Source organism: Thamnophis sirtalis, unplaced genomic scaffold (genome assembly GCF_051295495.1).
Source record: "Thamnophis sirtalis isolate CommonGarterSnake01/CBP01778 unplaced genomic scaffold, rThaSir2_p1.2 scaffold_4, whole genome shotgun sequence".
Classification (NCBI taxonomy): domain Eukaryota; kingdom Metazoa; phylum Chordata; class Lepidosauria; order Squamata; family Natricidae; genus Thamnophis; species Thamnophis sirtalis.
Genome location: NW_028261384.1, coordinates 111155262 through 111181933, shown reverse-complemented (window position 1 = coordinate 111181933; position 26672 = coordinate 111155262). Strand labels below are relative to the sequence as shown.

At 36.8% G+C, this 26672-nt stretch overlaps 3 protein-coding genes across 3 annotated transcripts; all 3 read left to right on the top strand.

The window, feature by feature from the left end:
* The first annotated feature begins 5268 nt into the window (after nucleotides 1–5268).
* LOC106544416 (olfactory receptor 14A16-like) lies at nucleotides 5269–6183 on the top strand. The gene has a single exon (XM_014060675.2). It carries the CDS (start codon nucleotides 5269–5271, stop codon nucleotides 6181–6183), a length of 915 nt encoding a protein of 304 aa, XP_013916150.1.
* Nucleotides 6184–15054: 8871 nt separating this feature from the next.
* On the top strand, nucleotides 15055–15993 carry LOC106544415 (olfactory receptor 14A16-like). Its single transcript, XM_014060674.2, has one exon. The coding sequence runs from the start codon at nucleotides 15079–15081 to the stop codon at nucleotides 15991–15993; it is 915 nt and encodes a 304-aa protein (XP_013916149.2). The 5' UTR covers nucleotides 15055–15078.
* A 5939-nt stretch (nucleotides 15994–21932) lies between these two features.
* LOC106544414 (olfactory receptor 14A16-like) lies at nucleotides 21933–22847 on the top strand. Its single transcript, XM_014060673.2, has one exon. The coding sequence runs from the start codon at nucleotides 21933–21935 to the stop codon at nucleotides 22845–22847; it is 915 nt and encodes a 304-aa protein (XP_013916148.2).
* Nucleotides 22848–26672: the final 3825 nt, after the last annotated feature.

Sequence of the window (26672 nt, the reverse complement as noted above, 5' to 3'; positions counted from 1 at the left end):
TTTCAGGTACAGTATATGCATCTGCTAAAATGAAACATGGATAATCCCATGCCTTACTTTCTATTCATTTGATTTTTAAACACTTGACAACTCTAAGTTTTGCACTTCTTCCTGTTTGCCTTATACTCAGCAATTGCAGCAGCAAATTTTCTCATCATTTTCTGCAGTAATTTTGGATGTTTGAAAAAATCCATTCATTCCTTTCTCATTAATGTGGTCCTCGGGAAGGCAGTGTGCCTGGGGATCGAGCGATCGCCTCTCTCTGCTGCCACCATTCCTGGCTCTGGTCATGGCCTCCTCTTCTCTTCTGTTTCATCTCTTGAACAACAACACCGCTGCAACGACTATGAAGATCTTCTGGCATGTCAGTAGCTTTTGCGTTTTTGCCCCATGTCATACGCCCCTCACAGAAGGAGACAACGGAAGACGGAGAAGACGCAGATGAGGATCCAGCGCCCCTTCCAATTGATGCCTATCCCCCTCCCTCCCAACCACTTCAGCCACCTCAGACTTTGGGCCCTTTTTGCACTTTTCCGGGCCTCACAGGAGGGAAAAGAGAGAACGAGGAACTCTCCCTCCCAAACCACTATTAGTTCCAGCTATTCAAACTTGTGCAAACCACTTGTGCAGAATTAAGATCTGCGTTTAACCTGTCTGTTGAGTGCGTGAATGTATGAATGAAGAAAGAATGTGCCCACTTTTAAATTAACTAATTTATTATATTAGTGTATTCTTTTAATGATTATTGTGGGGTGTGTATGAGAAGAGTGCTTGTGTGGTATATATGATAGGACTGAGAATGCGGCCTGGAACCCCCTCCACTGAGTGCAGAAGCAGAAGTGGATTGGGGCCCAGATCTGCCTCCCGGCCTAGAACGAATGGTATGTGCGGCCTGCCGGGAAGAATGGGGGCCATGGGAGAGGGGGAAGGGTCTATGGGGATGGGGGCGGGATGTCACTTGGAATACAACAATGAACTAATATCTGACTCATTTGCACTCCCACCACAAATGCTATTGGTTTCTATGGTTTTATTGTATACCTTATTCTATTGGCATACCACTAGGTTTCTCTTTCTTGAACTTCTGTCCCGCCTTTCACTTTTTGTTTTACAGAAAGGCTTAAATCTTCTATTCCTGTGTTAATAATCTGGATTTAACTAGTCCAGTTTGAGCTCTTTCCCCAGTTGTGGCAGGTAGAATAAATGGAATTTCTTAAAAACTAGTTTTTAAAAGATAATTTCAAGTGATAAAATATAGTTTAGGGAGATCTTCTCACTTGCTTTATGTTTCACCTCTTATAATTTGCACTGCTGGTATAATTGCCATCCCAATTTTCTTAAGAACATTGTGAGATATTATTATTCTATGTGATAACTGGTAGTTTGGAGATTTGGAGGTACAGTTATTACTGGCCAATTATGTTAAGTTAGTTAAGTCAGCAGTCAGTTTTACTTTGGTTTCCTAATCATATTAATGAGCCCACATTAAGCAGTTTTATTTTAGTGTAGAAGATTCTTGAGGGAAACAAAACTGATATTAGTCACATTCAGAATAGGAAGCTCTTGAACTGCAGACAGCAGTTTCACTTCATGAGAATTAGTGGAACATCATTTACTTTGTAAGATATTTAATACTCTTAAAAGCATATAACAGAAGACAAAATCCATGGAGAAAAATAGTCAGTTATAAATTGCAAGTTCATCAGAAAAGGTATTTCCCTCTTTTTTGTAGAAAATTTGATGTTTATTCAAATGCAACTTATATGTTTACAACTTTTTGCTGCAAAAGAATGTTGGCAAATAATTACATAATGATTTAATGAAATAAGTTAGGCTATTTTGGGGAAGAGAACAAATGGGAGGTTTTTTAGATAATATTTTAGAAATTGGACTTCAGACAGTAGATTTAAAGGGAATTTTGAAACAGAATATATTTTGGAGACATTTCAGTGTAAATACTAAACAATGAATTAATTACATATCTAACATGTTGATACATTTTGTGGTATTTACAAAGAGTACATAAGAGATATTACAGAATTTTTGGACCAAGCTTTCATGCATGGACTGATATCTCTGGATACAAATAAAAGAAATGGATAGAAGGATTTCTAAATCTCTTTTTATTACTAATTTTAAGCATTTAAGTAGTATACTTGAAAATGTGCTTACATGGCATTCCACAATGTTAAAAAGATGCTGACAAGTCAAGACTTCATAGTTGCAAAAGCTTGTGCCTCATTTCTGACTTAGTATACTTCAGTAAATATACGAAGGTAATACTGGCTTGTGTAATATTACTATAGGTAATATTGGCTTGTACTGGATAGGAAACTGTTTTTTCAAATTAATGTATCACTTTCCTTTTCATTGTTTGATAAGGGGGTTTATTCATTTTTTCTGCTAAAGTTTGATTTCTTTTGGTTAAATATATATTTATTGTGAGATAATTATGTCTAATATTGCCAAGTGAATATCAAAATACCAGTATTGTTATAAATAGTTATTTTTTCATTTACTATATACCATTAAATGCATGGCAAGAATTTAGTATTTATGTATTAAATTTAAGGGGTTTTATGCTATTTTTAGCCTAGCAGCTTATGGGGAAATTGAGAAAAAATCACCTCCATCTCTTTCTCTCCGTCTTTCTTCCCCTCTTCCTCCTCCCTCCTCCCTCTTTATGCTCACACACATGCACACAAACTCACACTCATTATACAATAAAGAAAATTTTTCTCTCAAAATTTCCATGTTAAAAAATACAGCAAATTAGAGTATTTGTGTATTTATTGGCTAGATTTACATTGCCTTTCTTCTAGAAGCTCAAAGAATCATTAAACATTTTCTGATTTTCCAATATTATCCTGTTTGAATGGTTAGACATTATGGTGGGTTAAATTATTCCCAATAATTTTCCATTGTTGAAAATGAATCTGAGCAGTGCTTGTCTTCTCCTAGGAATGCTTTTGATCATTAGGTGAAGAAACAGATCTGGAAAGAAGAAGGAAGAAAAAATTGAGGTTAGTGGTTGGTTCTTTAGTACAGACAGATAGAAATTGACAAGAGCATGCTCTATTAGCTCCATACTTCATCTATGTTTATCATGCTATGAGCCTCTGTTCATTCTTTTTGTCAGATCCCTAAGCTAAAAAGCCCCATAGCTTTTTGCCAACTATATGGTTCAATAGCAGGGGGGCAGCCAGCTTCATTTGCCACAAACCTCTACAGATAGGCATCGGAAGCCATGAGGAAATATTTACATTTATAGTGGCACTTGGCATGGAATGGCCACTAGTTATGGGTCTTGCATGGCTGAAAAAATGGAACCCCAACATTAATTGGAAACAAGGTACCATAAGAGTGCAGGTGCATGACTTTTGCTGAGAATCCAGGCAAAGAAACTGAGGGGGCAGAGCACCTAGAAACAGCAATGCCTGCTTACACTATGCCAACCCAGGGCATACCCAAAGAATATAAGGACTTGGCTGAGGTTTTTAGCGAAAAAGCATCTGATGAGCTTCCCCCCCCCACAATGTTCCACTTACTGTGCAATAGTCTATCCAGAGCCAAACTCCTTAAACTGAAAATGTATAGCATGTCTCCAAGGGACCTGGAAGAACTGACGGCATTCATTGAGAAAAACCTAGCAAGGGGTTTTATTGAACCAGCCTGGCCAAAAATTGCAGCCCCTAGAGAGAGAAAAGATGGCTCTAAACATTTATGTCTCAATTTTCAAAATTTGAATTCCATCAGTGTCGGAAATATATATCCCCTCCCATTCATGAAGGATATGTTAGCACACCTCTCTAAAGGGAGAATTTTTTCAAAGCTGGATTTAAGGGAGGCTTATTACCGTATCAGAATTAAGGAAGGAGAAGAATGGGAAACGGCATTTAACACCCCTCTTGGATGCTATTCAAAGTGCTACCATTTGGGCTACAAGGGGCCCCTGCAGTATTTATGCAATTAATAAACCAAGGCAGGAGCATTTATATAAGGGCTGCTTGGTCTACATAGATGACATTTTGTTATATTCTGAGACCAAGGCAGAACATGTAAAACTAGTCCGGGCAGTTCTGAACAAACTTTGCTTTGCAAAACTTTATGCTAAACTTTCCAAATGGGAATTCTATCAAGAAAAAATTGATTACCTAGGATACCGCATTTCACACCAGGGCATAGAAATGGATCCTGCTGACAAAAAAAGAGTAGACCCCAAACCTTTCCATGTTGGAGATAGAGTATACTTATCTACAAAATTCCTGAAGTCATTGCAGCCATCAAAGAAATTAGGACCAAATTTCATCGGACCTTTCCCGATCACCAGAGTTATTTACCCAGTAACAGTAGAATTACTCTTTCCAAAGACACTCAGGCAAGTCCATCCAGTGTTTCACATTAGTATACTCAAATGAGAAGTAATCTCACAACTCAGACCACCTGCACCTACACCTCCTGTTCCTATCATGATAGAAGGCAAACAACATTTTGAAATTAAGGAAATCCTGGACTCAAGGACCCACAGGGGGAAAACCCAATACTTAGTTCTTTGCATTTACCTTCATCCCAAAATGAATGGGCAGTGAAACACCATGTTAGGGCCCCTACTCTATTGAAAAAATTTCACTCCCAATACCCAAACCTTGTTAAAATAATATGATGCAATTTCTTTTCCTATCTTTTCACAAGTGGATCTCTTCTTTTTCTAAAGAACGGCAGCATGTCAGGGGGGCCTCGGAATTAAATCACTAGCTGTACCTGTAACAACTGAGATTTACAATTTTTACAACTGGTTTCCTGTTGCCCGAAAGACTGGAGGTCCCAGCACCTCTGGAGGCCATGTGGGATATCTTACTTTAATGTCTAACTAGAAATAGCCATGGGAACATGGGAACATTTGACTCTCAGGGCAGAAGAGTTAAAGAAACATCTTCACACTTGTATATTGGTCAGAATCTGTATTCTGACAAATGGGAGGGGTCATTATCAGTTTAATCCCACTTGCATTGCCTAAAGGGTTTCAGATGCTGCTTTGCCTTTAATGGTTTCCATCCTGCTTAATTAAAGGTTCCTTTTGAAATAATCTATTTCAAGAGTCTTTACTTTCTTAAGTTAGGAGAGGAGTCATTACACTTTCTGTACTTTATGTTTCTTTATGTTTTCTATTCTAATTACATATAAAAATACTACTTCCAAAATTGTATTTAATTTTATTTTCCTTCCTCTCTTTCTTTGCAGTTAAACCAGCTTTGTCATAACTGAAACATGGATAATCAAACAGCAATACCTTATTTTCTGCTCCTGGAATTATCAAAAAATCGTCACCTGCAGCTTTTGCATTTCTTCTTCTTCTTTGTGTTATATCTGGCAACTCTAACAACCAATCTTCTCATCATCACTGCAGTAGCTTTTGACCATCAACTTCACAGTCCCATGTACTTCTTTCTCATGAATTTAGCTCTGCAGGACCTGGGCATTGTATCAGTCACTATGCCCAAATCCATGATCAATTCTCTCATGGATACCAGACATATCTCTTATTTTGGTTGTGTTGCTCAAGTGTTCCTCTTTCTGTCCTTCGAAGCTTCTGATGTATCCATCCTGACAGTCATGGCATATGATCGGTATGTTGCCATTTGCAATCCGTTGCACTATGAAATGGTGATGAATTGGAAAACCTGCATTGAAATAATCATTCTGGTGTGGGTTGCAGGTGTTTTCTGTGGAATCTTACATACAATTGGGACTTTTTCAGTACTTTTTTGTTCTAATGTTGTCAACCAATTCTTCTGTGAAATCCCACAATTGATAAAACTATCCTGTTCTGGCTTCAATCTAGTTGAGATTGGAATTGTTGTGGCTAACATCACTGCTGCATTAGGTTGTTTTAGTTTCATTTTCATATCTTATGGAGTGATTTTCAAGGCAGTATTGAAAATCCCTTCTGAACAAGGAAGACAGAAAGCCTTATCCACTTGTATTCCCCACCTTATAGTAGTGTCTGTGTTAATATTAAGTGTATGCTTTGCCTATCTAAGACCTTCCTCTAACACTTCATCAGAATTGGATTTTGGGTCAACTGTTGTATATTCCCTTCTTCCACCCCTGTTCAATCCAATCATCTATAGCATGAGAAATAAGAATATCAAATTAATCCTTTATAAATTGTGGAGATTCTGAAAAAATATTTTAATGTTTTTATTGTGTTCCCCACAGTTTTTCATTTTCCTGGCTTTTCTTTTACTTTTCTGAATAAAGGAATATGGTAGAGATGGAGGAAATCCAATCTCTCACACCAGGAAAATACTTGAACTCCATATATTGCATAGCAATCTTCCTGCATCTCTAATTACTGTCAATGTAGATGTTTGACAGCTCTGCATCTCTAATTACTAAATGTGGATGTTTGACAACATTTTCAGAATGTGTTTACCACTGCCTCCTGCTTGCTAATGGAGCGAGAGAGGCCCAAAGTCACCCACTTGGATGCATTTTTTAAGATTTAGGTTCTGGTTTCTAGCCTGATGTGTCAACATCAACCAATTTTCAAATCCTATAGCCCAGACTATTATTTTTTTCATGTAGAAATGGTTTGGCAAGACAAGACAACTGGCATGCTAGGGAAGATATGTGAGCTGATACTATCTCGCATGACATTTTCAAATTACAAGAAATGAAAAAAAGTAAGAAATTAAATTAGAATAATGCATAATTCTAATAAAACACACACACACAAAAAACCTTTCAGAAATCTTAAAACTTGATACAAATTGGAAGAGATAATGCATGTTCCCTGATTTAATATCTGGATAAATGAAAGTAGATAGATCTACTCCAAGAATGATATCTCATTGAAATGTGCTGGAGAAATTATGAGTTTCATTTAAGCTACTGATATCAAAAATCACCTTACTGTTTTTATGATATATTGTATCTGCAATCATCCTTATAATGCCTTTTAAAATGTATACAAATGGAAGATTTATCATGTAATTTTGGGCTTAGTATAATTGTATCTGAGAAAGTGTAGTATACTTATTGAAACACGTAGGCAACATGAGCAACTTTCTTTGATGAGGATGAGGGGTTTTCAGCTAAAGGGATATGAAATTTTGTTCTATATTTATAGTCTTTTATTGAACTTTGCAGTCTTGTTTTCTTGCCTTATCTGTGGATATTTCTTGTCCATATTATATTTTACTGTTAAAGTTTAAACTTTCCTCTGCTTTGCTCAATAAAATGTTTCAACTTTTAGAGATCTTTTTTTTGTAGATGGTTGTTTCTAATGCACAAACCTCCTATTCACATCTCGTGTGGCAAAAGGAAATGAGCCCATACCTCTTTAAGAATCTTTCTAATTCCAGTTCCATCTGGAGATGTTCATATGAGCCCTTTGTTTGATGAAAGAAGTTAGCATTCTATGAAGGATAAAGACAAATATTAGATTTCTGCAAATCTGCTAATGGACATTTTCCCTTTTGCCTTTGCTGAGTTGTTTAATTCTTGAAAGACCTAACCAAAGAAATTGCTTGGGATATTTTATTAGCAGAGATGTTGTGATATTTCACATTAAATGATGATTAGTGATTTTATTGTGGAATAAACCACAATTTCCCAGAATGTCAAAGCAAGCTAAGTCATAAATCACAATTATAAAAGATATTAACTAGATTAACAATAGCATACTAAGACTCAAATCATGAAACAATACGATTTAGCAAGTTATAATAAGTAATAACTTCTAAAACACCATTTTTTTATATTTATATTTTAAAAGAAGTTTCAGAAAAGTACTTGGCATTGTTACTTCTGTATTAGTTTTTTATGCATTCATATTTATATATGAGGGCATTTTTTTCCAAAAATAAGAAAAATAAATTATTCCTTTATTTGAGGAATATTAGTTGGGATATTGGATAATACTTTTCTGAACAAACCTAGTAATGCCCTGGAAATCTCACTATATAATTGTCAGAATTGACCACATTTGATTGTAGACATTGCCGAAAAAGATCTTCTGAGTACTAGAAAACATTTTGTAACTATAACAAAAAGTGAGATTGTGAGGGATGAAGAAAATACAGTAGGTATTTGGTTCTTTCTTCAATATACATACAAGTACCAAAATGCAAGTTGTAATCTGTTATCATTTATCTCCCTTACTCCTCATGTCTCTCCCTTTTGCTTTCTAAAATCAAGCTGTAACTTTCTAAATCATATTTAATTTTATTGTCCACTTCTGCATCAGTCATCTTTGTTATCAGTGAAATATGCAAATATGGACATAGTGCTTTACTTTCTGCTCATTTGTTTCTCAAAATTAAACAGATGTTTCTTTTGCACTATTTTTGGCAATTGCAATAGCAAATCTTATCCTCATCTCTGCAATAACTTTGGTGATTAATTGTACAACCCCATGAATCTCTTTCTCATTTGACTATGTGGCATCTGGATCTGTTTCAAGAATTTTCCAAAATATTTTTCATTTATTACTTTGGTTCTACTGGTCAAATCATTCTTCAAACCCCTTTACAGTTCTTGATTTCCTCCTTAACTTTTGCCAAATGTCAAGGAAGTGATCAGATGCCCAAACATTTGGTTTCTTTGGAGCTATAGTGAATAAAGAGATGAATAAATATATGTTAACTTTTATTATCAATCAATGTAAACGGATTTAAAAGTAAAAAATAAAAATCATACAGAATCCAATTTGAGTTGGTCACTGGCACCAAAGGTTTATTCTATTAGAATTGGGCTCATGCTGGACCTCATCCTCGGAGAACTTATCTATTGTATTGTATTGTATTTATTTGTCTTGTATGCCGCCCACTCCTGAAGGACTCCGGGCGGCTCACAATAGACAAGGGAAGGGGGAAGACTAGACAAAGACAACACTTTAAAACAAAACCGCAACATTCACAATTTCCACGGGGCTGGATGTTTCACAGGCCCCCCGGCCTGCTGGAGCAGCCAGGACTTGGTGGCTTTGCGGAAAGCCGGGAGGGTCATAAGGGTCTGGATCTCAACAGGGAGATCTCTCCAGAAGAGGTGCACTGGGCATTATATTCATAGGATTCCTGGTTTTGTGTTGCTTTAAGTTGTTATCTCTCCCCATGGACTCACTGGAGAAGAGCCTAATGTTGGGAAAGATTGAGGGCAAAAGAAGAAGGGGATGATAGAGAATGAGGTGGCTGGATGGAGTCACTGAAGCAGTAGGCATGAGCTTAAATGGACTCCAGAGGATGGTAGAGGACAGGAAGGCCTGGAGGAATGTTGTCCATAGAGTCACAATGATTTGGACATGACTTTGCACCTAAAAATAACAAGTTGTTATCTTGGACATTGATGGATAACTATTAAGTTCTTGGTTGTTGCTTCCTTGTGCCACTGTGCCCTTGGTCAGCTATCAAGACCCTAGTTAACAACTTAAAGCTACCCACTACCAGGAATCATGTAAGTACAATGCCTACAATAGGCAAATGCACATATTCTAGAGAGAGAGAAGTTCTCAGTGATGGGCTTCAACACAAGCCTGAAAGCTTGGAAAAATAAACCTTTGGTCCTGGTGACCAACTCAAATTGGATTATGCAACATTATCCTGGAAAACATATATGTACTTTCATTCACAAAAAAGCATACATCCAAGCAATATTTCTTATAAGCTACCAGGAGTTTGTTAATAACAACAGACATAAAGCAAGTGTGGCCAATTTCTGCATTACCCAATAGTAGGTTCTCTGCTGAAGCTCTCAGCTTAAAGGCCAGTACTGGGTTTTTATTAAAATTTGGCATGATGACTTCATGTTTTTCTTTCTATGGTCATGATACTACAAAACCTACCTTGACCAAGTGGCACATGAATCTGGAATGAGAATTGAAAGTCTGAGAAATTCACCAATCAGAAAAGCTACACAACTATGGCAAGATTTACCCCATGCAGAGAAGGAAGGAGGGAGACAGGGAGAGGGAGGGAGGGAGAGAGAGAGAGAGAGAAGGAGGGGGAACTTTATTCAGCCTGCAAGAGTAAAAAGCAAACAGGTTAGCTCAGAATGGGCTATAAACTTTTAATCTTTTTAAATATGAAGTAGAAATCAAAACATATGGCTAAACTCCTCAAAATATAATGGTCTTCTGCATTGCCACTAGATTTCCTGATAATCATGGCATATTATTATTTGAAATCAAGTATAATTTGAGACATTAATCAGTTTGAAAATTGAAGTGAAATAATGATTCTAGTTTGGATCACCAGTCTCCATGGAATGTTGCTTACCAGCAACATCTTCCGAATCCCTTTCTGTTCCAATGATTTTAATCAGTTTTTTTGTTTATGTGACATTCCAGTTACTAAAAATATTCTGTTTTAGGCTCAACTGGTTGAAACTGGAGTTGTTTCAGCTCATGGTACTGCATGATTAGACTGTTTTGTATCGTATCTTACATGACAATCTTCAAAATAGTGAGGAGAATCCTGTTTATGTAAGGAAGGCTAAAGGCCTTCTCCCTTGTGTTCCCTATCTTACAGTAGTTCACATATTTCTGTAAACTGTTTTGTTTGCATATCTGAGTCCTCTTTCTAGCATCCCAGCTTGGTTAGATTTAATGTTATCTATGTAAGGATTCCTCTCCTAGCTTCAAAAGTAAGACTCTTGAAATGGAGTATTTCAAAAGGAACCTTTTATTAAATAGAATGGAAACAATTAAGTTCAAAGCAATGTCTGAATCCCCTTAGGCAATGTGAATAGAATTAAAGCAGTAGAGACCTCTCCCATTAGTTAGAATGCAGATTTTAGCCAATACACAAGTGTGAAGATGTTTCCTTTACCAACTGCCCTGAGAACCGAATAAACATACATTCCCATGGCTATCTTCCATTAGACATTAAAGTGAACCATCCCACATGACCATCATAAACATTGTAAAAAACCAGTTGTAAAATATCAGTTGTCATAGGCACTGTTAATAAATCAACTCCAAGGTCCCCCTCCTCTCAGTTGAATGTCAGTATCATTTTCAGGGATAGGACAGTTATCTATCCTAAATTCCAGTATTCCTTTACTCTTTAATCCAATGTGAGAAATAAGAATATCATTTATGCCCTATCTAAACTGTGGAGTTTTTAAATATTTCTTTCAGTGAGGGTTTTTTTCTTTTCTCCCAGAAATGGACTTTTTTCTTATCTCTTTGCTCCATTCTTATAGTAAATAGCTACAAAGGGCATTGTAGCTGAGATGCAGGTTTAGCCTCTCAGTTCAATCCTTTGTAAGTCATGCTTCTGAGAAATGTTAGAGATTTAGCAGCATCTGAACTGCCCCAAAATAATGATAGAACTTTTCACATTCACAAAACAGAATCAATTCAATTACTGAATTAACACCTTAAACAAAAATCTCTGGAATTGCAGCTCCACTGAGAGATTTCTATGGGAGTTGTTTGCTTCTGCCAAAAGAAAGGCACTCCATTAAAAAAGAGCCAACATTAAAGTTCAATCTGTGTACATTAATTTCACATGAATCTATTCTCTGAGGCTTCTTCAGAGTTTCTAGAATCTTTGAAAAAAGGAGAATTTCATTTGGAAAACCGTTTTCATAATGCCTTTCATATCTCTTATCTTGTCAGGCCTTTTAAATCATGGTTTATAATATAACCCACCACTTGTGAGGGACATGAAATATGCTGGGGAAAATGACATTATAGGTTTGATAATGACATCCATTATGATGGAATGCTAATATTACTACAACTCAGGCTGTAAACATAGAATTTTATTCTGAATTTGAGGAGATATCAGGTTCAACCCAAAATATTAACAAAACTATTTTGTTAATAAAATATTAACAAGGAAGAAATGAGGTTGATCAGAACCAATAAGAACTGGGGAGCAGAAACACTCTGGAGATCATCAAAAGTTGTAGGAGACACAATCGAGCCATCCTAATAAAGGAGACTTGAAATGCCATGAAAGGCTGTCTTCCACACTGCTTTCACATATAAATGTGAGACTTTAAGGCAATGGTGGGTTTCAAAATTTTTTGGAACATACTCTGTGGGTGTGGCCTGCTTTGTGGGAGTGGCTTGCTGGCCATGTCACTTCGTCAACATGCCTTTATCTATAGACACTGCTGTCTTTGTTCCTATCTGTTTAGTGGTGTGTATGTATTCTGTACCTCCTTGTACATGCCCTGATTTTCCAAATGGGATGTTCAAATTTTTCTTTATGGTCCAGATATTTTTCTGTTCATCCCAGTGAAAACTGTGGAACTGCTAGATACAGAACAAGGTTTGGTCATCCTACAATCTACATCTAGGAATCTTAACATTATTGTACTTTGCAGAGTATATTTCTTAAAAGTTTTAGGCTTAAATTTGTAATCATTGCAAATATTCTTCAACTGAGTGAAAGATGCTGAAATATGAAACCATTGAAATCTACTTCTTTATGTTTTGTCGCATGGGCTACAGATAGATTCTTCTGGTGAAGTGGTCGCAGCTTCAGGAATTCCCTGCAGGTAATTTACTATTACCTTACTGCAGGTAACAATTTATTACAGGAAACACATTGTTTCCCAATAAAATTGAAGATATGTAAACTTATTTTCTAAAACATATATCCATATGACTCTATTTCTAAATCTTATTTGCTGTGTTTCTTCTGTGTGTTTCTTATTGATTTCTATGGATTTACTTTATAACTTATTCAAAGTATTTTATAGGCTTCTATGGGCTTACAATGTATCTCATCTTATGAGCTTTGTTTTAGGTTTGTATTTGCAGTCTTCTCATGCATCCAAATGCACCCTACAAAGTGGTGTGGCTAGGCATATAATAATGAACTATTATTTTGTTTGCACTCCCACTACAAATGTCACTGGTTTCTATAGTTTTATTGTATACTTTATTCTACTAGCATTCCACTAGATTTCTATGTGTTTGGTGCAGAGGTGGATTCCCATCATTTCAGATCAGTTTGGCTGAGTAGGTGTTAACTCGGCCTGCCATACCCCTGAACTGGTTCTCTTGGCAGTGCTGTAGGTGCTGCCATCTTGTTTTTTGCTTTATTTAAGCAAAACTGAAACAAAAAACAACATCTTGTTTTTTTGCATTTTTTTTAATACTGCACATGCATGTCCCTGAGCGAATAGGCAATAGCAGCAGCCAGACCCCACTCCTGGTTTGCTGATATTTCTTTTTCTGCCTTTTCCCCATTTTATTTTGCAGCAAGTCTTAAATTTTCCATTCTTGCATTAATGTTGTGCCCTAACCTAGCCGAGTCCAAGCTCTTTCTCCAGTCCTGGTGTGCAGAATGGAAATTGGGATTATTTAAAAGCCAGAGGTGAAATAGTATCCAAAGTGATGAGACATTCTTCAGGGAGGTCTTCTCATTTGATACAAGTTTCACCTCTCATAGTTTGCACTGCTGGCATGACTGCAGCCCCTATTCTCTTAACAGTTTGAGACATTATTATGCAATATGTTGTTATTATGTTACAATGTTGTTAATAGCTAATTATCTTAATAAATACCCAGAAATACATTTTATTTTGGTGTTATTTTGCAAGACTCTTGAGGGAAACAAAACTAATATTAATATACATCCAGAACAGGAACAGTGAACTGAGTGCACATAGATTTTTTAGTACATGGAAATTATGGGGATAAAGTTTATTTAATATTTAATTTATTTAATACTCTTGAAAGCATACAATAGAAGAATCAATCTATGGAAATAAATAGTAAGGTTTAGAAATTGTAAACGTAACAGAAAATGCATTTTTCTCTTTTCTGGAGTAAATTGGTGTTCATTTAAATATATCTGACTTGTTATTCTCAGGCTTGGCTTTATAACTTTTCCATTGGGAAGAGAATTGAATCAAATAATTGTATAAAGTAGTGTTCAGGTATAATGGAATAAGAAGCTAAATTCTTTTGGAAGAGATATGAATATTTTTAAAAAGATTATTTTTACAAAATGTGAATCTTAGCATATTTAAAAGTAAATATCAATCAGAATCAATCATAATTTGGAGAAATTTCAATATAGATAGTAATGGTAATTTTTCAGTTACATATGTATAAATTTTGATTAAACCTCTATGCATGTAAATGAATTTTGAAAGAAAATTGAGTGATTGAACAGATCACTAATAAGTAAATTAGCATGAACAAAGTAATTTACAACCTCTGAGGAATGAATGAACGAAATGGATGGTAACATTTCTAAATGTCCTTTCTCCTTCTTTCATTTTTGCATTTAAGTGTTATTGTTGAAAATGTGGATCCATATTTTTGTAAAAATGCTGAGATGTCAGAGATCATAGTTGTAATAGGTTATGTCTCATTTTTCCATCTAAACACTCATGGAAGCAGGATAATCATGTATATCACCAAGGGAATATTAAAATAGCAGTTACATTTTAAATAAAGTGCTATCTTACTTCTTCTAACCATGCACCATTATATACATGTGTAGGAATCTCATGTATCATTTTAAGGAACTTTAATGCTATGTTTTTAATCTAACAGCTGCTAGGGCAACTGAAAGGGAAAAAATTCCATCTGTTTGTCACATAAACAAACACACCAGGATTTCCAAGTAAATGATACAGCAATTTATTTTTCTATTCCTTTGTTAGATTTACATTGCCTTTCTTCTAGAAACACAGGGCACCACACAAAGCACAACCTCCAATTTTCCAACATTACCACCATCCTTTACAAGTAGTGAAAAGTTGTTACTTCTCCAAATATTTCATGGTTGAAAATGGACTTGAGCAGAGTTTTCGGAATCCTAGGCAATCCTGTTGATCAGCAGATGAAGTAATAGAACTGGAAAGAGGAAAGAAGGAAAAATGTGAGGTTTATGGATTTTCTGTGGTTTTTTTTTTTGTATTTTTGTTTTTAGCACAAAAATGTTGTTTTTTCCCCATTGTCTGATTCTATGTTTATTCATCCATGCTTTACTTTTCATTTTGTTTTCTGTTCTCAACTGAAACGGTCACTTTACAAATTTCATTTAACTGCTTATTACTCTGCTTTCTTGCAGTTATGACATGCAGCTTTGTGATAAATGAAACATGGATAACCAAACTGCATTGCCTTACTTTTTGCTCCTGGAATTCTCAGCAACTCGGCAGCTGCAGTTGCTACATTCTCTCTTGTTCTTTGTGTTATACATGGCAATTACAACAGCAAATCTTCTTATCATCTCTGCAATAGCTTTTCACCAACAATTGCACAGACCCATGTACTTCTTTCTGATGAATTTAGCTCTGCAAGATGTAGGCTCTGTTTCTGTCATTGTTCCGAAATCCATGGTGAATTCCCTCATAGATACCAGACACATTTCTTACTTTGGTTGTGTTGCTCAGGTATTTCTCTTTGTCTCCTTTCTGGGTTCCAATTTATCTCTTCTGACAGTCATGGCATATGATCGATATGTTGCCATTTGCCATCCACTGCACTATGAGAAGGTTATGAATTTGAAAAGCTGCACTGAAATGATGATTCTGGTTTGGTTTGCAGGTCTTCTCTATGGAACATTGCATACTACTGGCACTTTTACAATCATTTTTTGTTCTAATGTTGTCAACCAGTTTTTCTGTGAAATTCCACACTTGCTAAAGCTATCCTGCACTGGCTTCAACCGGGTTGAAATTGGAGTTCTCATGATTAGTGCTGCTGCAGCATTAGGCTGTTGTACTTTTATTATTGTATCTTACACCATGATTTTCAAGGCAGTGCTAAGAATTACTTCTGAACAAGGAAGGCAAAAAGCCTTATCCACATGTATTCCTCATCTTACAGTAGTATTTATGTTTTTTATAACTGGATGCTTTGCCAATTTGAGACCTACCTCTGACACCCCATCTTACTTAAATTTTGGATTGACTGCTTTGTATTCTATCCTTCCACCCCTATTCAATCCAATCATGTACAGCATGAGAAATAAGAATATCAGATTTGTTCTTTCTAAACTATGGAGGTTCTGAAGAAAATCTTTATTTTTTTATATTCTATTAACTACAGTTTTACATACTTTTATTGCAAAGAATAAAGGAAACCAAAAGTAAAATATAGTGAAGGGAATAATAGTAATGAAGGGACACTTATCATTCTATAAACATTTGTTCTATTGTAGAAATATATTATGCCGTTATTAAAGTATTTTCCTTTTAATCATTTAATTGTTAAACATGTACTGCTGTAAAAGATATGCATAAAATCAATTGTAACCTTTTAAAATTACAAATCCTCTTATATGATTCTTTTATAAGAAAGGACATCATCTCTCATGAAGAACTTTCATTTCTAACTTTTTTGCGTACATTCCTTAATGCTAGAAGAGTTAATGTGTAACAGATAGATATGAGAGAAAGTAATTTGAGCAAACAAAGTAAAAAAAGATAACTTAGTATTCTGATATAGGAAATAAGAAAATTCAAAAATAAAATAATATGTAGGTATATAGTAGAAATATAAATAAACCTTAGTCTGCTTTATAATAGTTAGAGAAAAGGACGTATACAAATCTATAACAGTGTTGTGTGTTAGAAATAAATGTTCTTTTGTTTGAAGATGGTTAGAAAGAGGTCCTGCTAAGGAAACGTTCCTTAATGCCCAGGAGATTGAGATAGGAAAAAGCCATGCTAGCAAATTACATTATGGCCAGTTTTGGGGTGGTGTTGATGAACATGTAAAGAGATTATGTTATTTCAAAAGGATTACCTGTGATCAGTCAATGGATCTGATGTAGAAGGGGCATGAGGGGGCATCAAGATAGAAAACTATAAAATGTAATCTTTTGAAATCCAAGGTGTGTTTCTTGACTAAAAACCTCCTGTTGAAGGTGTAGCCCAAGGGCATCACACTTTCTAAACTGCTTTCTTTTTCTTTCAATAAAGTCCTTTTGTTTTCACTGACCCAGTTTTTGTTGGCTGTTTGTCATTTCCTACATTACCTTTTCTTTTTCTGATCTGAAGAAGGGAATATGTTAGAAATGGAGACATAGGTGAAATACAGGTAAATCCAACCTCACAAACAGAAGAATAGTGGAATTCCAAAAGTTTTTCAGCAAATATTTTTCATCCCTTATTACTGTTAATACACATCAGATGCTAAATGTGGATCTTGGACAACTGTGGCTTTCCAGAAGCTGAGAACACCTGAACTTTAGTAATGTGAAGATCAGGGTATAAAATGGTTTCCCTTTTAATGGTGGCCCATATTATGACTAGTTAAATCTGTATTCTTTCCAATAATATGCAGGCCTCTATATCTCCTTTGCTTATAGATTTTGATATTCTGTACTACTGAAACAGTCTTAACTGGAAAAGTCTTGACACACACACCCTTTTTTTTAAACTAGAGTTCAATGAGACCTGTTGGAGCTGGAATAGAGGTGATTTCCTACCGGTTCCGCCTGGTTCAGCTGAACCATTAGTGGTTTGGCAGCCTGGGTTGCTGGATCCCTGAACTGGTTCTCCTGGCTATAGGTGCCACCATCTTGTTTTTTGATTTTGCACATACATAGAACAATTTTTATTGCACTAGCTGGTCATGCCACCAAACTGGCCCGCTCTAACGCTTGTCCTGCTTTGCCATCGCCATGTGGATCCACAGAACTAACTCCTCCTGCCTACAAACAGCTAAGCAGTATTTGGGTTAGCAGGGAAAGCGGCAAGCAGGCGAGTGGGCAGGCCCGGCCTGGCCTATAAGTAGGAAAATGAGCACCTAGACTTGACGAGGCAGCCAAACTTTTTGCATTCAATTTTCGTGCTTCTGGGTAGAGCAGAGCACAGAGCCAGGATGCCACACAGGGCCCGCTTCCCTCCACCCAAAGGCATGAAAACAAAACATGAAAGGAGAAACCAAAGTGGCTTGGGGGCACCTCTTATGACTGCAGGACACAAGTGCGTGTGTGCAATCCAGTGTCAAGTCCCATTGTGGAACTCACCATACTTGGGGGGTGGAGGTGGTGAAGGGAGAGGCATGGAGGGATCTGGTGACACAATCCACAGCAGCAGCATGCTCAGGAGTGGATCCTCATCAGCTGTGGAGTCTGGAACATGGCCAGTGGGTGGCCTATCAATTGTCAGGGCTATGCCAGTGAGCAAAGTTTGAACTTGCAGACACTAACAGCACTTCTCTATTGAGAAGCACTTCTAGAGAAGGGGAGTTTTGATATTCAAGCTCTGTGATTTTCCATGTCCCACACCATACCTGGTTTTTTTTGGGGGGGGGGTTGACAGCTGTGTCCTCCTCCCCCCTTCTCCCAAGCCAGGATCGAGTGAACTTTCCTCCCTCCCTCTTGCCCTGCTTGCACAGTTTAGCATCTCCAACTGCATTTTTTCTATCTACCACCCTTTCCTTTCCATTGTTCTCTCACAGCCCACTTGCCTACCCGGTTTTCTCCTGGATTCCTCCCTCCTTCCCTTGCCTTCTCCAATGTCCCCAACTGCTTTCCCCAGTATGCAACAGTTTTCTTCTGTATACTTGCCTCTACAATCTCCCCAACTACTGCGATAGTTTTCTCCTGAATTACTCCCTCCCCTGCCTTCTCCAATTTACCCAATTTTGCCCCTACATTCTCCAAAAGTCTCTTTTGGGGAGTTTTCCCCCTCTCCTCCCCCTTCCCTCCATTGGAGTCCCATTTTTTTTGCCACTGTTTCAGTTGATGTGGCTTGGTGGTGGGGTCATGTGACTGAGTATGTGCTAGTGATGTCAAGTTGGCCACACCTACTCAGTCACAAGCCCCTTCCACCTAGCCACACCCACAGAACTGGTAATAAAATTTTTTGAAACCCACCTCTGAGCTGGACCTCTCTTTAGATTATCAACAGTTTGGGGAAATCATATTGACCAGTCAAAGGAAAGGACTTACAGTGTCATGAAAGGCATTCTTTTACCATTTTCATATATAAATGGACTATTTTAGTGTGTGTTTAAAAGGGGTGGTAGTTGTACCACAATGCTGTTCCCACTTCAGCTGACTGCTATCTGCAGTGTGGCGGTTCAAATCTCACCGGCTCAAGGTTGACTCAGCCTTCCATCCTTCTGAGGTGGGTAAAATGAGGACCCAGATTTTTGGGGTGATATGCTGACTCTATAAACCGCTTAGAGAGGGCTGAAAGCCCTATGAAGCGGTATATAAGTCTAACTGCTATTGCTATATTGCTACTCTTGTCTCCACATATGGACATGGCAGTTTTTATTTCCATCTGAATAGTGGACTGTATGTATATTTACTTTCCAGTACATGCCCTCCCCTCCCAAATCGAATGTTCAGGTTTTTTTTCAATTTCCAGCTATTTTCCCTTCATTCCAATCAAAGCTGTGGAACTGCCAGATGCAAAGTGAGGGTTAGTAATCCTACAATCTTTCTCTATGGATCTTCTTATTTAATACCTTAGTGCATGAGTGTCAAACTCACATTGTCACCGCAGCATCACATGACATATAGGGACTTTCCCCCACTTTGCTAAATTGGATGGCGACCAAGGACCAGAAGCCAGACCGCAGCTGCATCATAAGCCACTTTAAACCCCTCCATTCCATACATGAAGCAGACTGACACCCACCATGAAGACCTGACACAGACACAAACACAAAGCCAAACCACAGCAATGCAGTTTACCAGCTCAAATCCCCCGGCAACTCAGACTAAGCCGAGCACAAAACCCCCAACCAATCAGAACACACCTCTACCCAATCAGAACACAGCCAAGCTCCCACCCAATTAGCTCACAACCCCACTGGCAGTTAATAGGAAGAAACAGCTTCAATCTCACCTTCGTGGAAGTTGTTGAGCATCTCGGAGGAGGAGCTGTGCTCGGGTTCCCCCAAGTTGGTGGCCCAGGAGAGTGAAATGTCCAGGATCTCAGAGGAGGAAAAGTCCTCAGTGTGCCACCTCACAGGGCACCGAGGGGCCACCCAAGCCCTGCTGCACCTCAGGCTGACATCGCTGCTGCCACCCCGTCAGACGGACCTTGGCAAGGCCCCTCACTGTGAGAGGGGGCTGAGAGTGCATGCAGCCAGCTGGGCTGAGGAGATGCTCCACCTCCGCTTCCTCTGGAGCTCTGCTGGGCTAGCTGGGGGTAGGCTGGCTTAAGGGTGGGGGGAGGAGGCTGAGGGATGGCGCAGGTGGCGCCCTGCCACAGACAAAAAAGTCTGGGCGGGAGGGGAGGGGGAGGTTGAAGGGCTTCGGCTCCACTTGGAGGAAATGGCCAAAGCTCATCAGAGGAGGGGCGGAAAGGGGAAAGGGTGTGGCCGCAGCCCAGCCACACATATAAAAGGACCATCGGGACGAAGCTGGAGAGAGGCCGAACTGTTCCGAATATAGTATACTCACTAAATGAATGCTATGGTAAATGACACAGCTCAATTACAATGCAATGTCACATGAAATAATTAAATCAAAATGAAAATAAATTGAAATCTCTGAAAATTCAATATAACAATGCAATCGGAAACATTGAAATGGAATCATGAAATATTTAGTATAGCGTGTGTTGCTTTTATGGCCACCAGATGGTGCTGGAAACATTGAAATGGAATCATGAAACATTTAGCATAGTGTGTGTTGCTTTTACATCCACCAGATAGCGCATGATACAAAAAATCATGTTTTTACCTGTCACAGGTGTGACATCTATGTAATATACGCATATAAAACATTCACGTATTTGAATGCAATGTTGTGTCAAAATTTCAAAGCAATTGGTGAAGAACTTTTGGAGATTAGTGATTTTGAACAAACAACCATTATATTTTTATTTATATAGATATATAGGTGATGGTGTTAACTTGGTTAGAACTGATTTGGATTTGATTACCTTTGTATCATTGTCATTTAGTGTTGGTTATCACGTAGTTTCTTAGATAGAGATAAAAGTTTTTCACCAAGCAAACTGAATCTCTGTTTGTTTGCAACGTGAACGCCGGAACATGACAGCAATACAATAATCATAATGGATTTTTTTTGCACTCCAACTACAAATGCCACTAGTTTCTGTGATTTTATTGTGTAACTATTGACATTCCATCAGGTTTCTATGGGTTTCCTGGTAATTCTTTTTTCTGCCTTTTTCCTTTATAATTTGCAGAAAGGCTTAAATTTGCCACCCCTGCATTAATGATGTGGCCCTACCCTAGCCTAATTCAAATTCTTTCCTCAGACATGACATGCAGAATAGAGGATGAAAATTTTAAAATCTTAGACGTGAAACAGAATCTCATGCTTGAGGGAGATTTTCTCATGTGATCCATGTTTCACTTCACAATTTACACTGCTGATAAATTGTGTTAACAATTTGAGCTATTATAATTCTGTGGGTTATAATAACAGGCCCTGTAGTATTTAGAGATAGCTATTGTGTTTTTAATGACTAATTATGACAATAAATGAACTTTTATTTTAGGATACAAGTCTCTTGAGGAAAACAAAACAGAAATTAATATAGTGTAGAAAATCTCTATGAGTGTAGATAAATGTTTCACTACATGAAAATTAGTAGGACATCATTTACTTAGTGGTAAGATATTTAATACTCTTAAAAACCTAAAAGATATAATCTATAGAGACAAGTCAGTTATAAATTAAAAGTTTAACAGAAAAAGTATTTCGTTCAATTCTGGAGAAAATTGGTGTTTATTTGAATATGTTTTATATGTTACATATCAGAGTTGGCTTTATAATTTTTCTGCTGGAAGAGATTTGAAGCTAATAATTGCATAAAATAGTTTTAGTATAATTTGTATAAAGTAGATAACAAGGTTTTTAAAATATTTTTTCCCAGAAATTGGAATTCAGGCAGTATATGAAAAGATATTATGAAACAGGAATAGAATTTGAGGAGATTTCTGTGTAGAAATCAAACTGCATCTCCCTCCTCTGTTTCCTTGCAGTCATGTCAGCTGTCATAAATGAAACATGGAGAATGAAACTGCAATTACATACTTTCTACTCTTGGAATTCTCAAACAACCGGCATCTGCAGCTTTTGCATTTCTTCTTCTTCCTTGTGTTGTATCTGGCAACTATAACAACAAACCTTCTCATCATCTCTGCAGTAACTTTAGACCATCGACTGCACAGCCCCATGTACTTCTTTCTCAAGAATTTGTCTCTACTGGACCTGGCCATTGTTTCAGTCATTGTACCCAAATCCATGATAAATTCTCTCATGAACACCAGATACATCTCCTATTTTGGTTGTGTGACTCAAATCTTTCTCTTTCTCTCCTTTGGAGCTGCTGATTTTTTCCTCCTGACAGTAATGGCATATGATCGGTATGTTGCCATTTGCCATCCATTGCACTATGAGATAGTAATGAATCGGAAAACCTGCATTGAAATAGTTATTCTAATTTGGGTGATAGGGTTTCTCTATGGAATGTTGCATGCCATTTGCATTTTTTCCGTCGTTTTTTGTTCTAATGTGGTCAACCAATTTTTTTGTGACATTCCACAATTGTTAAAATTATCATGCTCTAGCTTAAATCTATGTGATATTGGAGTTCTTCTAGTTGGTATCATTGCTGGACTAGGTTGTTTTACTTTTATAGTTCTATCTTATGCAGTGATATTTAAGACAGTGTTAAGAATCCCGTCTGAAAAAGGAAGGCAAAAGACCTTATCCACTTGTATTCCCCACCTCATAGTAGTGTCTACCTTATTATTAAGTGGATGCTTTGCTTATCTGAGACCTCCCTCTAACATTTCATCTTACTTAGATTTTGGATTGACTGTTCTCTACACCATACTTCCACCCCTGTTCAACCCAATCATCTATAGCATGAGAAATAACAATATCAAATGTGTCCTTTCTCAACTATTGGGATTCTGACAAATTATTTCAATGTTTTGTTCTATTCTGTTCATTACATTTATTCATTTTACTGACCTTTCTTTTACATTTCTGAATAAATGAATAAAAATAGAAAAGGATGGTTGGGAAGGATGTAAATACTATCTCTCAAACCAGGAAAACTGTAGCATTCTGTACATTACTTAACTAAACCCTGCATGCCTAATAACTATCAATGCATTTTATAGATGCTGAATATGGATATTTGGAAGTTTTGGAATTCCAGAAGCTGATATTTCCTGATTTGTAGTGAAATGAGGATCAGGGTGTAATGCAATTGGGTAAACGCCTGAAATGCAGAGGAGTTTAAATTGTGTGGCCTATTTTTTCCTGTTCTTTCCTGTATAAAATGGCTCCCCTTTAATACTAGCCTATAATATGGATAGTTATAGCTTCAGCCTTTCCAGAAGTACATAGGCCTTTTAACACTTATCTCCTGAAATAGTCATTTCCTCACAAACTTTGTTATTTAGCACATTTCAGTCAACCTCAACTCCTGGCAACTGCATGATCAAGTTTCTACAGCTTTCTTGGCAATAATTTTCAGAAGGGATTTGCCATTGTCTCCTTCCAAGGTCTGAGAGAGGGTACCTGTCAAAAAGTCACTTACCTCTACATTTTCAAACTCCTGGTTTTTAACATGATGTCTTAACTTCTACATTAAAATGCTTTCCATATTCTTTAGCTAACAATATTATTTCTCTCCTTTAGAAGTGTTTTGGCAAAGCCAGACACTTAGCAGGTTGAGCTGATATTATCTTGCATAACCTTTTGATAACCACAAGAAATGAAAAAAATAAAATAAATTAGGATGATACATAATTCAACTAGTAGATCAAATAAGCTTTCAGAAATTTTACAAATTGATGCAAAATAGAAGAGATAATATATGTTTCCTGGTCCAATACCTGGAGAAGGAAATATACATAGATCTACACCAAGGATGGTATCTTTTTGAAATGTACTTGAAAAATAATGATTATCATCTAAGATACTGATAGCTTATACCAAAAGCCATATTGCTATTTTGTAATATCCCTGCTGTGTACAAAATGGAAGATTCAACAAGTATTTTGTGGCTTGGTATAAGTTTACTTGGGAACGGTGTCATATACTTGTTGAATAACTTAGGCAGCCTCAGTAACTTACGTTGATCAGGCATTTTCATGAAATGGAACATAACATTTTCTCCTACATTTATAGTCCTCTATTGAATTTTTCTGTCTTGTTTTCTTGGATTATCTGTGGATGTCTCTTGTCTGTGTTATATTTCACTGTTAAAGATATTGTTTTGTTCTGCTTTACTGAATAAACTAAACTTTTAGGGGGGGTTGTGTGTATGGTTGTTTCTTTCTAATCAACCTCTTTAAGTATCTTTCTAATTCCAATTTCATCCAGAGATGCCTATATCAGCCCCTGATAGACTTCTTGTATGAAAGAAGTCAGTATTCTATCAAGGAAAAAGAGAAAATTGATTTTTGCAAATCTGTTGATGAACATTTTCGCCCAAGTCTTGAAAGATCTAACATAAGCAATTGCTTAGGGCATTTTATTACCACATTTCATATGATGATAAATTATAACTAATAGTTCTACTGAGGAGTAAACTACAATTTGCTGGAATATCAAAACAAACTAAGTGATAAATCATGATTATAAAAGCTATTAACTACCATATTTTTTGGACTATAAGACACACCACTGTGTAAAATGCACCAAGATTTCAAAGAGGTAAGTAAGAAAAATGGTCAGTTATGGAATATCCATAAAGGGAGGGAAAGTTTTTGCCTTCTCTCAGCCCCCAGCACACTCTACAGACTTCAGCAGGACTGGAGAAACGCCCCCGTTTCTGCCTTGCCCCAATCCTGCTGAAGCCAGCAGAGGGCTGTTGGGGGCTGAGGGAAGGCAAAAAAGTCTCCGTTTTTGCAAAAAAATGGCATGTTTTTTGAAGAAAGGGGATGGGGTTGGGGCTTTGGGAGGCTAAAAATGGCTGTATTCAGTGTATAAGATGCACCAACATTTCCAGGTTTTTTTAAAGGGGGAAGTGTGTCTTATACTCTGAAAAATATGGTACATTCACAATAGCATACTACCCATCACATTAAGAAACAGTGTAGTTTAGCAGGTTGTGTAAATAAGGAAGTAATTATAGAGTAGCCCAATTATTTTTTTCATATTTAACTTTTAAAAGACATTTTGGAAGAAGAGTACTTGGCAATGTTACTTCTGCATTAGGTTGCATTGACATTGATGCACTGGGTTACTAGATTATATATTTGAAAATGATTCTGGTAATGCCCTAGAAATCTCCCTTTGTGGATATTCCATGACTGACCACATTTGGGTGTAGATGTAGATGAAAAAGGTCTTCTGAGTAGTAGACAAACATTTTTTTTCAACCACATAGAAAAAATATATAGAAACAAACTGAAATTGTGAAGGTTTAAAAAAAATGTGATGGAGATTGGTATGAAAATGTAGGTTGTATCATGTTCTCATATCTCTTTTCTTCCCTCCCTCTATGTCTCCCTTTTGCTTTCTGATTTCACTAAATATCAAAATGTACCTTCCTAAATTGTATTTAATTTTATCTCTTTATCTTAATTTTATTTACCACTTCTGCTTCCACAGAGTTTCTGGAGTCTTTGAAAAAAGGAAGTTTTTATCTGGAAAATCACTCTAGCAGCTTTCATATATCATATCTGGCTAGGCTTTTTAAAACATGATTTATAATGTAATCCATCACTTGTGGGGGTGGGCAAATATACTATGGGAAATGACATTAATGGTTGATAATGACCCTTTGTGATGGAATGCTACTGTTATTAAAACCATGTTGTAACATAGAATCTCATTCTGAATTTGAAGAGATGCCTGATTTTTTAAGATAGGTCAATCAGATAACCAACTCCACAAGCTTAACTAAAATTATAGTTTTAGAATCTTGAAATACACGTCATGATTAAGCATGGCTTGTAAAATTAGAACAAGAGAAAAGTTTGATCCAAAATATCAACAAGTAATAAATGAGGTTGACTAGAGTCAATAAGAATTGAGGAACTGAAACTCTCTTGAGATCATCAAGAGTTCCAGGAAATCAAAAACACCCATCCAATGAAAGGAGACTTGCAGTGCCATGAAAGGCTGTCTTCTAACACTTTCATGTAGAAATAGGAAATTTTAGTGTATAAGTAACAATAGTGATGCTTGCATTATAATACTATAATACTGATGTTGTCAATGTGATCACTCTTGTCTATGGTGTTTTTGTTTCTACCTGCTTAGCTTTGGGAACAATAACCAGACCCAAACACGAAGAAGTCAATTAGTTCTTTTATTGGTCAAACCTTTACAAAGGAACCATCTCAGATGTAACTAGATAAGAATTAACAGCATCAGTGTGTGTGTGGGGGGGGGATGTCAGACTTTTCCCCTTTAATACCAACATAGGGATTCCAGACTAATTCTCCATTTGACTCCTCCACCTGGTTCAATATGTCTCTCTCCTATATTAGCAGACGGTATGCATCTTCTGGTCCACAATACATGTCCTCTCCATGGGATGTTCCATTTTTTTCTTCACGTTCTAGCTATTTTTCCATTCATCTCAACCAAAGCTGAAGAATTCCCAGATACAGTGAAAAAGTCAATCATCCTACAATCTGCCTCTTAGATTTTATATTTTTTTAATCTTACTCTTTATGTTCCTTTAAACTTTTAGGATTATGTATTATGCAATTCTTGCAAAAAAAAATTAAGCTTGAATGAAAGATACTGAAATATGAAAAATGCTGAAATCAGTTT

Bases quoted from the DNA above. Each gene is read 5' to 3' on its own strand.
- LOC106544416 (XM_014060675.2), top strand. From the start codon at position 5,269: ATGGATAATCAAACAGCAATACCTTATTTTCTGCTCCTGGAATTATCA.
- LOC106544415 (XM_014060674.2), top strand. From the start codon at position 15,079: ATGGATAACCAAACTGCATTGCCTTACTTTTTGCTCCTGGAATTCTCA.
- LOC106544414 (XM_014060673.2), top strand. From the start codon at position 21,933: ATGGAGAATGAAACTGCAATTACATACTTTCTACTCTTGGAATTCTCA.